The 12,390-nt window shown below is 38.7% G+C and overlaps 1 protein-coding gene across 6 annotated transcripts in view; it reads right to left on the bottom strand.

Annotated features, from left to right (window-relative positions):
- Positions 1 to 12,390, bottom strand: part of NBEA (neurobeachin) — a 510,952-nt gene that overhangs the window by 47,348 nt on the left and 451,214 nt on the right. For all 6 annotated transcript variants that reach the window (XM_086481881.1, XM_086481883.1, XM_086481885.1 and 3 more), the window contains 2 exons: positions 11,844 to 11,996; positions 230 to 397 (listed from right to left, as the gene is read on the bottom strand). In XM_086481881.1, the coding sequence (XP_086338007.1) occupies positions 230 to 397; positions 11,844 to 11,996 (321 nt within the window). The remainder of the gene's footprint in view (positions 1 to 229; positions 398 to 11,843; positions 11,997 to 12,390) is intronic.

Raw genomic sequence — 12,390 nt, 5'->3', positions numbered from 1 at the left:
CCCATATCATAACTGGCCATTAAATATATTAGTAACTTCAAGCAAACAAAATACTTTGGGACATCTGTTTTATTGCTAGTTTATTAATACTTGCTTCTGAAGTCACCTAAGGCCTAAGTTCTGAATCAAGTCACACACAACAATTTTTTCCAGCCATGAAAGATTCAAAAAGTACCATTTCCTGTGAGATGACAGCAGTTTTTAGAATGAAATGGCAGTAAACACCTACCTCCCTGAGAACAGGATCAGTGATACTGTCCAGGTTCACAGAGCCTTCATATGTTAGGTAGTGGAAAACGTTGAGTGCACGCACTGCTTCTGGTCCTCGTTGCTTGTAGCCAAATATAAGGTCAATCCACTGATGAAGCTGACATGATACAAACTCACTTTCCAGGGCCTGCAAGTGAAATTCAGAGTTAGGAAGTAAATTTCATCTTGCAATTTCATGCTTAAATTACGTCCTACCTTTTCCTAGTAACTGAGGAAACATAATGGGTATCATTACATTTCCTGTTCAGGCTTATTTGATATATTTGAAATCCTTCAAACATTAAAAAACAGACCTAATTATACTGAGAGAAACACTATAAAGATATTATTCTGTCCTTCAGCTTTATATCATGCTAATTTTCTTCTCAGCTACTGGGTTTCTCCTAGCTGCAAGGGTTTTAATTATTAGTTTTTGGGCTTGTCAAATAAGTCAGGTAAGAAAAGGTGATGAAAATGGGAAAATGATTTCAAAACCCCAATCTTCCAACTCATTTTCCAACTAGTTCTAATTAGTCTTAAATCAAAAATGGAAACCTGAGGATTAAAAAGCTGTATCAGCAAAATGATGTTTTGAACTCCATGTGTAAATTGTGACTGATTTCTCAAATGAGAAAAGCATTTTTCACACTCATTTTTGACATTAGGTTAGTTCATCAGAGAAAACACAGGCCGTGACTAGCTAGTTTAAAAATGGGTTCAAGGATTGCTATTCCTTTGCTCAGCATATGGAAAGATTAATTTTAGACAGAGGAAATGATGATAGTATTACTGTTGAGCCTGATCCAACCAATGCACCTTATCATACATGACTGTCAGCCTTAGTAGATATCATTGCCTGAACCGGAGCTTCTCAAAGCTGAAGGCATACACAGTTTTTCCTTATCCTTCTACTAGACTACCTCTCTTAGTTTCCCATGAGCCTGTACCCAGATAAACAAATTACTCTCCTATAGAGACTCATCATGTATTTAAGATGGCATCCTGGCACACTCATTCCTTCTTTCCTAATGCTACCTTTAGAGAAGAACTGTAATAAAGAGGAACTGGCATTAATAAAGACTCATGATTCATTGATGAAGTTTTTATACGTGTCCTTGCCTAAAGCCCACCACAGTTCTGATTTTGTACAGTGTCATGTACCTAGTTCCCTTCGATAGAACAAGTGCAATTCAATGTTCACATCTGGGAACTAACTTCTGATTAGCTTGTCAGAAAAAACCTCCAAAAATTACAGAATTGCAGAATGGCTGAGTTTGAAACTGACCTCTAGATATAACCTGGTCCAATTCTCCTGCTGAAGCAGGGCCACCTAGAGCTGCCCAGGACTGTACCCAGATGGCTTTTGAGCATCTCCAAGGATGGAGACTTCACAACCTCTCTGGGCAACCTGTCCCAGCGCTCAGTCACCCTCACAGTAAAAAAGTGCTTTCTGATGTCCAGAGGGAACCTCTTCTGTTTCAGTTTGTGCCCATGGCCTCTGGTCATGTCACTGGGCACCACTGAAAAGAGCCTGACTTGCTCTGAAAAAAAAAATACCAGCCTTAATACAACTTACTATGTAAAATTCTACGTTAAACTTACTACTACACTCTGCATACAGGCAGAGCTGGTAGTAACCCTCTATATTACATATCTAATACCTTCCATTCTCAAAGTTTGTGGCTTTTTTTTTTCCTTCCTCTGAGAAATCCTAATTCCTCCATTGTTTCTAGCACAGTGCCACCACTCAGCACAAAAAAATTTCAGCTAGGACAGAGTTTTACGTCTGCCCCAGGAAAGTTCTAATTTTACAGGGGGACAAACTTTGGAAAAAATGTGGTTTCATTTTATTCATTTACATCAAAAGAAGGCTGCTTCAGAAATAATCATCAGACATTGCAGTACCGTGCATGCACTGCCCACGGGCAGCAGCCTCCTGCCCGCCACCCCACACACAGAAATAGCCACAGACAGGGCAAGCCACATCGGTCTGACTCGCTGGGTAATCACACAATTGTTCCTCAGACATTCTCCCTGTAATGCTCCATGTGGAAGAGCACTCTCCGTGCTTCGGTGGAAAACTGGACCCTTTTCTGTTGAAACCCGTGACTGTTATTTCTGAGGAAAATGGATGGGAAGGCTCAGGCTTAATAGCTGACGTGTAGCTCAGTTTTCAAGGGCTTAAGTTCAGCATATCACAAGAAGCTATAAAGAAATGTTGCAGAGTGCCATATAAAAATTCATTGTTTCCTTTTCAAAATCATAGGCCATCATATGCAAATTGCAAGTAATATTATTTAAATATCATTAATACTTCTTAATACTAAATAGTATGAAACTAACACTGTTTGGTTTCAAAGCATGTCTCCCAATAAATAGTGAAGAAATGCCAGATCATTAATTACATTGTATTGTGTGCATGCAACATGATATAGTTGGCAACTACATTCACCCATATAATCTTTTTTGTAGGACTTTCACCTCATTTAGCATTCAAGGATAAAATTAAGTATGCCACAGCAACCATAAATAAAGCATTTCCTAACTTCTAAATGCTCAATTTTTAATGTTCCTTTGCATGTAATAAAACTTAAAATAGAATTTAAAACCTGTTGTCTTGTCAGCATACATCTCCAACCAACTTACAGTGAGCAACCTAACTGTTCTCTTCCTCCTCTGAACTCTGCACATTTATAAGTTTCTTTTGCATCTATATCTATTATTTATTTATTAAAACGTAATTAACAAAAAAAAAGTTAGGCATTTGCTGTGGTCAAAAATAGCATTGTTATTTCTAGAATACGAACAGCATTTCAGGAAAACAGCAAAACTACAGACTATTTAAAGGTTGGACAGTAAATTGTTAAAAAATAAATGTTTGGGTCAAATAAGCATATTTCACCCATTAAATCCTTTAACATCCTCTCCCTGGTGTTAGAATCATAGAATGGTTTGAGTTCGAAGGGACTTTTAAAGGTCATCTAGCCCAACCCCCCCCTGCAGTAAGCAGGGACATCTTTAGCTAGATCAGGTTGCTCAGAGCCCTGTCCAACCTGACCTTGGATGTTTCCAGGGCTGGGGCATCTACCACCTCTCTGGGCAATCTGTTCCAGTGTTTCACCACCTTGAGCTAAAAATTTCTTCCTTATATCTAGTCTAAATCTACAATCTTTTAAATGGGGTAGATGTTTTAAATGGGATTTTAAATGGTTTTAAAAGCATTACTCCTTGTCGTGTTGCAACAGGCCTTGCTAAAAAGGTTGCCCCCATACACCCTTAAAGTACTGGAAGGCTGCTATAAGATCTCCTCAGAGCCTTCTCTTCTCCAGGCTGAACAACCCCAACTCTCTCAGCCTGTCCTCATAGGGTAGGTTATCCAGCCCCCTGAGCATCTTCGTGGCCCTCCTCTGGGCCCATTCAAGCAGGTCCGTGTCTTTCCTGCACTGAGGACTCCAGAGCTGAACACAGCACTGCAGGTGGGGTCTCACCAGAGTAGAGTAGAGGGACAAAATCACCTCCCTCAACCTGCTGGCCACGCTGCTTTTGATACAGCCCAGGATATAACTGGCTTTCTGGGCTGTGAGCGCACATTGCTGGTCCATATTCAGCTTTTCATCCAGCCACACCCCAAGTCCTACTCCGCAGGGCTGCTCTCCACCCAGTCATTGCCCAGCCTGTATTTGTGTTTGGGATTTCCCTGAACCAGGTAGATGACATCCGTGGCTCCTCCCTTGTCCACTGATGTAGTCACTCCATCATAGAAAGCCACCAGGTTGGTCAGGCAGGACTTGCCCCTAGTAAAGCCATGCTGGCTGTTTCAAATCACCTCCCTGTCCTCCATGGGCCTTAGCATAGCTTCTAGGAGGGTCTGTTCCATGATCTTCCCAGGCACAGAGGTGAAGCTGACAGGTCAGTAGTTCCCAGGATCCTCCTTTCTACCCTTTTTAAAAATGGGTGCAATGTTTCCCTTTTTCCAGTCACCAGAGACTTCACCTGTCTGCCTTGACTTTAAAAATATCATGGAGAGTGGCTTGGCAACTACATCAGCCAATTCCTGCAGGACCCTGGGAAGCACCTCGTCAGGTCCTGTAGACTTCTATATGTTCAGGTTCCTCAGGTGGGCAAGAACCTTGTCTCCTACAGTTGCAGGGACTTTGCTCCCCCAGTCCCTGCCTTGTGGTCCATCCACTTGAGAGGTGTGGGAAGAGAGGATGCCAGACTTCTCCTTGTCCATTGTTACCTGTTTGCCAGTCTTGCTCATCAGAGGCATACACTTTCTTTGGCCTTCAAAGTTCGGAGAGTTAGAAGAGTTGAATGCCTGTATTATGTTTCCCTGAGGCAGTTTCCACTCACACTACCAGCCCTTACTAAGCAGCTTGTCATTCCAGAGAAGGTTTTACTGACCTTGGCAGGTACGGGGAACTTCTGTTTCACATGGATGAACGGTTCTTCAAATATCTTATTAAATAAAAGAGCTACTTTTTAACAGCAGCATGTCATGTCTTTGTCTCCAATTCTTTAAGCAGATTTATTGTACTATGTTTATAGGTCTAATGGTTCTTTACAGAACATTGGGGTCCTTAGTTCCTTGGGGAAGAACCTTAGTTTCTTGGGGAAACTCTGGGGAAATTTGTATGGAGTGAATAATTACTTTGAACTATAAATTTCAGAACTCCACACAAAATTGGAAGTCAGAATTGCTGTCACAGAAGGCTGTGAGGATGTTGGTGGTAGCAAGGGGACTAACAGTGCTGTGCCTGTTAGGCGCTGCGTGGTGGAAGATCGGTGTGGTGGGGTATTTGGGCCAGAGACCAGAGTGGAAGGTGAAGAAAGGAGCCAGAGTTGTGAAGGAGAGTGGCTCTGTACAGGCCTTAGCACCGCATAGCCTCCAGCTGCGGTCTGCAATGGGTGCTATGTGATGTTCTTGTCCTCCCCATCGGGGTGTCCTGAGGGGTATGCGCTGGGCCCGAACAATAAGTTGGGTGCACTCAAGAACAGGCCACCAAAAGGCTACAAAGTCCTACCTGGCCCTCGGTGGGGACAAGGCCCCTGATCTATGCTTTATAACCTGGATTTGTTTGAGTCAGGAGAAAGCTTCTGATGTCAGGTCTCACCTGGTTTGCCTCTGTTTCTCCCAAGTACTTCTGCAATGCCAGTCATGCGATACTTGCAGAATCCTCTCCCTAATTTGCTCTAATGCACAGGCTGCTCCCCATCCATGTAAAAGCCTCCTGAAAATTTATGAGCTGTTCACTGTCAACAGTACATCGTTTGGTTTCTCAAGAATATGCAATGCTCAGTAGGGAACAGGGTGAGGGAATATGCTGCGTAAAAAATAATTTGTAGGTACAGTAGGAACAACATACAGAAAATGATAACAATAATATCCTTAAAATAGGCTGGCGATGGTCCTAAAGAACAGCATTTTTCAAGAACATTTTGGCTTTTAAGCATTCTCAGGGCTTTAATTTTGTGAGCATATTTTCAATATAAAATGTAAGGAAGCAATGTTTCTTTTTAGAAAAGCAACAATAATTATTACATATAAAATTACATAATATTATTTATATTTTTTAAAGATTATTAATGTGAAACAGAAATTAGCTAATATCCAGCTTGTTGTACAGAAAACAGAGTTTTATTGAGGCACTCTCAAACTGAACTTGTTTGAACCACTGTTACTAGGGCTTCATTTTCAAAAAGCAGCATTCCAGCTAGTATTTCTTCTTGGGTTTGGTTTGGAAGGAGTCACACAATGGAGTGACTTTTACTGCTAACAGGTAAATCGTGAGCATTATTGTACATCTAGTGTACACATATTTTGAAGTAGAAGTACAGTGGGTTTTGTGTGTTTGCAGGCAAGTGTATGCACACGTGTTCCACAGGCTATCCTGTAGCTGTTGTAAAATACAAATAGGTATCAGTAAATTTATGTTTATACATAATTAAATAAAGTTAATATAAGCCAAGTTCCTGTTTAGTGGGATCAATCACTATAGCTCTTTTCAGACCTTTGTGCAGTATGAACACTGCACACTTTCTGCTCATCCTAATTTGATGTTATTTTTTACAGAGATTCCAGGAGGTATTGGTTTTTATTTTAATGCACACTATGTGCTGTGTAAAGTATCAGTTCTGGATTTACAAAATATGCTATTCCAACCTCTTTCTAACACAACGTTTTGTGTTACCCAGGTATTTCATGCCACCAGAGAAGAGGAAAGCTCTGATGCTGCCCCTCATCTGGACCACAGCTGCACCTGCCCCTCCTGTTTCTGCAGTTCCTGCCTTGTTTCCCTCCCCTCCATAGCTATACACTGTCTTTCTCTCCAAGAACTCCTACCACAGTATCTTGCTATTAACTTATATTCAGTATATGTAAAAATATTTTCTTAGAACTACTCCAAGACACTTTGGGTTTGTAGATCTGCTCGGTAACAGACCATTGGCTGTTTTAGCCTGTGAGCTGGGTTTTCTTCTCTCCCCTTACATCTGTGCTCATCTACAGCCATTGAATATACAGATTCTCTCCGCCTAAGATTTGCCTCATTTACCATGTTTTGTACTGACTATTGGAGTAAAATCTTTGGCTCTTGTCATAAAATAAAACAGGCAATACTGATTTCTCAAATTGGTTATGTTTGTTTAAACAAAGTAATATTTTAACAGAAGTGACAGAGAAGTGCATTCTACAGATTTGGGTTATTCAGGGATGTTGGCACAGAAACTGATCCTTTATGTAAACGCCTTCAAGATGCAAATAAGATTCTTCAGCGAGACAGAAAGTTTAAAAAAAAAAATCACTGCCATTTCCAAATGAGATTGAAACCCCTGTTAGCTGAAGTAGTTTTAATTGCATTGAGAACAAACCTTGGCAACACACAAAACAAAATCAAAGCTACTACCGAGGAAGTAACATCAAATCTTATCTACTGCTTATCTGGTAAAACAGGCATGTCAACTGCTGCTGAATGGTGAGGAGAAAAGATAAATCTTCCAGATCCTTATAACAGAGTGATTTCATAATAGATGTTTCTAATGACAATTCAAGAAGCTTTTTAACTATGAAATACTATGCATGCTTTTGAATAGCGAGGGAACTTTACAAAAATGTAATTGGCAGCAGAAGAGTGCAAATAAATCATTTCAAAGACAGAAAGAAAATTCAGTCTTAGCAACAGTTATGTAATAGGAATAAAATATGTATAACAAAAACAGGACACTATTCAGTCTCTCAGAAATATAATTTATAGTGAATGCATTTTACTCAACACTGTAATTTGTAATTTAATATGTGCACAAGCCATAATGAAAATATCGTTATAATTAACTTTGAATTACACAGTCTTGCATCTTTTGTTTCAAAACTAAAGAATGCTTATTATAAAAGCTTTGCTTCAGTGTTTCACAGTGGTGTTCCCTGCCTTGATTTAACATGCTTGACTTACTGACTGAATCTGTTCTATTTCTGGCTCTCAGGACTGCTCTAAGTCTGTGGGGACTGAGAGGCTGAGCAGGACTACAGATGCACATCTGTGGAAGGTTTTATGCGTGGGCTTTTTTTTCCCGGTAAACTGGGAGATTATGATTGATGAGCCCAGCATTAGGGTAATGTTATCAGGGACACTTTCTGCCTCTGTCCTTTGTGCCATCGCCGAGGTCAGACCATAATCATGTTAGCATTGAACACAGTGCTTTATTAATGTTTCATGAGTAACTCCGTTGTAATCAGTCTAGCTTTGTATGGATAAATAAAACTGCTAAAACAATCCCTGATGTATACACTGAGTGCTTTAGAAGCTACTGTAATAGGTCTTAAGTGTAACTTGACTGAATGTCTTTTCCAGTCTTTATAATAAGTCTAATTTTCACAGGTTTGAAGGAATCTCTTTTGATGGAAAACCACTTCCACTTCCATTTCTGTGTTTAGTTAGATGTGTAAAACATCCACTGAACAATGAAATAAAACACCCAAACCCTACCTGCCGTTTATTAATTTGCTCAGAATTTTAGTAAAGCTTGTTAACCAATTGGTTAAATTACATTGATTTATGTCACTGTGCCTCTGTGATGTTTTCTAGGCTGTTCTCTACTTGCTTTAGTAAGCCTCAGGATGAAATGCTGAAATTCTTGCTGTTATTTAAAGAAAATGTTTACATTCATAAATGTGCAAGTAGGCTGATATAAGGATTTGTATTTACTCCCACATAAAATTACACATTATATATGCCTGCAGCTAGCAAAAAATATGTACGAACAGGAGAAAATATTGTCAGCTAGGGAAAAAACAAGATCCCACTGTATGTTACACAGTATCACATACGATCCGTTCCACTGGAATGAAATGACTAATGCTGATTTCATTAGACAGGGGATCAGGACAACACTTACTTGAAATATTCTTCAATTTTCTGTGGCTTTCCTGTAAATATGTTCTCTACTTGCTTTGCTAAGTTGCTGTAGAAATTCCAGGCTTGCACAAGCTTGCTGTGTTTTACACGTCAGCACCACACCCAGGCTGTTTTTTTTTCTCAAGATAGATTCTTGTATAACAGCCAAAGCTTGGCCTGGGGATGACCTAATTGAGTAACACATTTGCTGGCCAGTTCAAAACACAGAACCAGACATTAGGTAGGGAATGCCAAACTTCCCTTTATATTTGTTCCTTACTTTGACCAGTGTAGTTCTGGGGACCAAAAAGAGAGTGTACTGGCAGTTTGCTGTATGCCCTAACAAAACCCTACACGAGGAAGTTTTTCTGAAAAATTACTACACATTCAAATTATTACACTTTCAACATGTAATTCCATTACTTCTTACTACACTTACTGCTATCTGCATTTTCGTGAAAGGGATTATCCTTCTTTAGCTACTTGCTACTTTATGATAAGCTTTACAAAAAACTATGCATATATCATGCTCTTTAAACCTCCCAAATTTTTTCACTTTGTTTCTATCCGCTGAACTCCATCCAAATATGAATACTTATTCTGTCATCTAGGTGCCCAGAAGTGAATCCAATATTCCAGGTGCAGTCTCAAAAGGACCATAGGCATGCACAACTGTTTACATCCTCTGTGATGCAATGATTCTCCATAGATGGCATTAAAATACATTTATTTCTGGTGAATACAGAATTATACAGTTTTATCTAATTTAACTGCTGCTCATTGTCACCCTTCCCTCACTACTGCTTTATTTTTGGTACTACTTTTGTTTCCACATTCCTGCTTCCTATGGAATACCTTTAATTCTTTCATCCCAAGGTGATTTTCAGTGTATTTTCTGCACCTAATTCCAATAAATCTATGCCTCTCTCGCCTGTTTTCTAGGCAACTCCTGATTTTATTATAATTTGTGAACTTCATCAGACTGCTCACTTGGAGATAGTATGTGTCTGTGTAGAATTCCATTTTAACTACTGATCATGCTCTTGCTGAAAGTAGATGCTGGAATGAATAAAGGCCATGCAGAAACTGCCTCCAGGCAAAACTGTATAATAATGGCATGATGCTCACATCTGTGGGGACAGGGGTGGAAGACAGGATAGGAAGGGTATGACACATAAGTGAGATAATTTCTGATTTTAGAAATTTGTAAAGTATTCAATTAGTACTTTGTAATTGTAATACTACTCTAATCTTAACGTCAGTTTGTCTGTCTATTGGCAGTCCGAGCATACTTACACACATATGAAACCAGTCATTAGTGCTATTACAGCTTAATATTTAAAAGGTATTTCCAGCTTTTAACTATCAGTTTTTCTTGAAAGTATAGTCCTGAAGGAGTGTAAACGCTATGCTCTAAATTCATGCAAGCAGCTGTTTTCTTCAACAGCACAAAACTTTTCTGCAGAGCTCTCCTATGCTATTTTCTGAAAAGTAGAAATTGCACAAGAGAAATAAAATAAATAAAGCTTTTCTTCAAGTGATATCTTATCCCATACTGCCTTTTACCCTCCTATTAATCTTTCCATCTTTGTAGAAAGGAAAGATGGAGAAAACGCAATTTAGGATATATGAAGGAACATTCTTTATAAAATTTTCCAAAGGGGGTCATTAATATGCATCTCTCATTATATCCCCCAATAGATGGCAGCTTGTTTATCTTTTTCACTAAGGTATCACACTCCTGTTCTTACAGATGTCAAAACTAACCCTCTTGATCAACTTTAGTCTGCTTACTCGTGGGGCCAGTTTGGGTTCAGCCACAACCACCATCCAAAAAAGGGCTCTGTGCAGCAACATGGGCACTCCAGAGATACATACCTGTGACTGTGCATCCCACACTTGAGAATGCTAATGGAGTGTAGCAATCCTTTGAGGGCACCTCCTTCTTTTCTAGTAAAATTGCACTTGAATTTATTGCCACCAGCTGTGACAACTACTTGTTTTTAGAAAGAATATTGCAATATATGCAGCCATAAGAGAAATCAGCCAAGAAAATGAAGGAAAATGTTGTTCAGCTTCTTCTTGCCAACAAAGTACTATTCCCTGGAACACATTTCTCATGCTTTGTGTAGTGCATTTCATGTGTCTGAAGTGATGAAGTTGCCATTACTTCCTTAGGAGACTGCTGTACATATGTCATACCATTTACTCTTCTAAATGGAGGACGCTTCTAAACCATATACATCTAGGAATAGGTTGGTTTTTATAATATTCTTCTATTCTTTTGAACTTCATATGGCTATTTTTACTATCAACTCCTGAAGAGCAATTTTCTTTAAACAGACAGTTCTTGAAATTAAATTGCCAAACTGACTAGAAGAAAACCAACACTGCTAGACTTACAATGCTACCACAAATGCACTATAGGGAATAATGCACAAGCTGAACAGTTCTGCAACTGCATGGAAACCCATAGCTCATTCAAAGAATAATCCTGACTCCATAAGCAAGACAAGCAATATGCATTTTAAGGAAGGTCCATTTCCAAACTGAACTATTGCTGGACAAATCAGAACATACCTTGTTTTCCTAAAAATGACTAGAAGCATACATGTGTATTAATTCTATCATTAATAAAATCATTACCTATCAAATTAAAGCAAAAAATATACAGCATAGATAAACGTTTTTCATCCTTAAATTCTTCAGACTTCATTGTAATTTACAATAGAGCAGTTCTTTTGCAAAATTTCTTCAGAGACTGCAATTGTTGGTTTATGTTCACATTTCTACACTTCCAGTTCATCTCTGATGAATAGGGAGTGCATACCTTCAGTCAAGTAAGGAATAGAATATATCTTACAAGTTACTAGCATTTATAATAATCTCTTATTTTTTGATGTAGAAGGTGGTAGAGGCAGAACAGGCTTAAATTTTTCAGGCTATCCTGTATTGTCCAGCTCATGCCCATCCAATGCTTTGTCATGCGACAGTAAAAAAACGAACTTCACTTTCCATGATTTGGGCACATGGAAGGAAAGTCCATTGTAAAATAAAGGTTTCTGTCAAGCAAGACAGAATGTAAATTCTCCTTCACTTTTTATTTTATTTCTATAAATCTAGTTCTAAAGAGATTAAAACCAGCATTAGGTTAGCTTGTTAAAGCACAAAACTCTATTTAGGCCAAACTAAAGTACAGCTTACCATCCTGTTGATACGGACGAAGTCTTCAGGCTTCTTGGCCCATGGGGGTAGATCAACATCATTTACAACAACTTCATCTTCCCTGATTCCTAGATTATAGCCATTACTGTTGACAAACATCTCTGGTAGGTAGTAAAACTCTGGAATTAACTCCTAGCAAGGAGAAAACACACAATGAGACTTTATATTTATACAGAGATGCTAAATGGTGCTGCCAGTATCAGGCTCTGTTGTAGTACACATTAAAGCATTCCTGGTTTTGTTTCTATTTCTGTATGCTTGCTTAAGAAATTTTATAATCTGTTTTCTTGTACTTAAGATAAAACATATTTTTCATAATGAAATAGTCAGTCTTTGTTTTTCCCATATCTGTTTTTATGAAAAGCATAATTTTGGAAAAGCAGTGCATATCAATAAAGGAGACTTCTTCAGAATAAAAAGTACAACAAACTGTATGCTAAGCCTGCAATACTATAAATATGTTGGATTTTTTAATCACTCTTTAAAGAAACTACTTAAAAGGAGGAAAAAGTTGCTGATACAACAC

This window comes from Leptosomus discolor, chromosome 1 (assembly GCF_034619465.1).
Source record: "Leptosomus discolor isolate bLepDis1 chromosome 1, bLepDis1.hap2, whole genome shotgun sequence".
Lineage (NCBI taxonomy): Eukaryota > Metazoa > Chordata > Aves > Leptosomiformes > Leptosomidae > Leptosomus > Leptosomus discolor.
The sequence above is the reverse complement of the archived record's forward strand: the minus strand, read 5'-3'. Positions and strand labels throughout refer to the sequence as shown.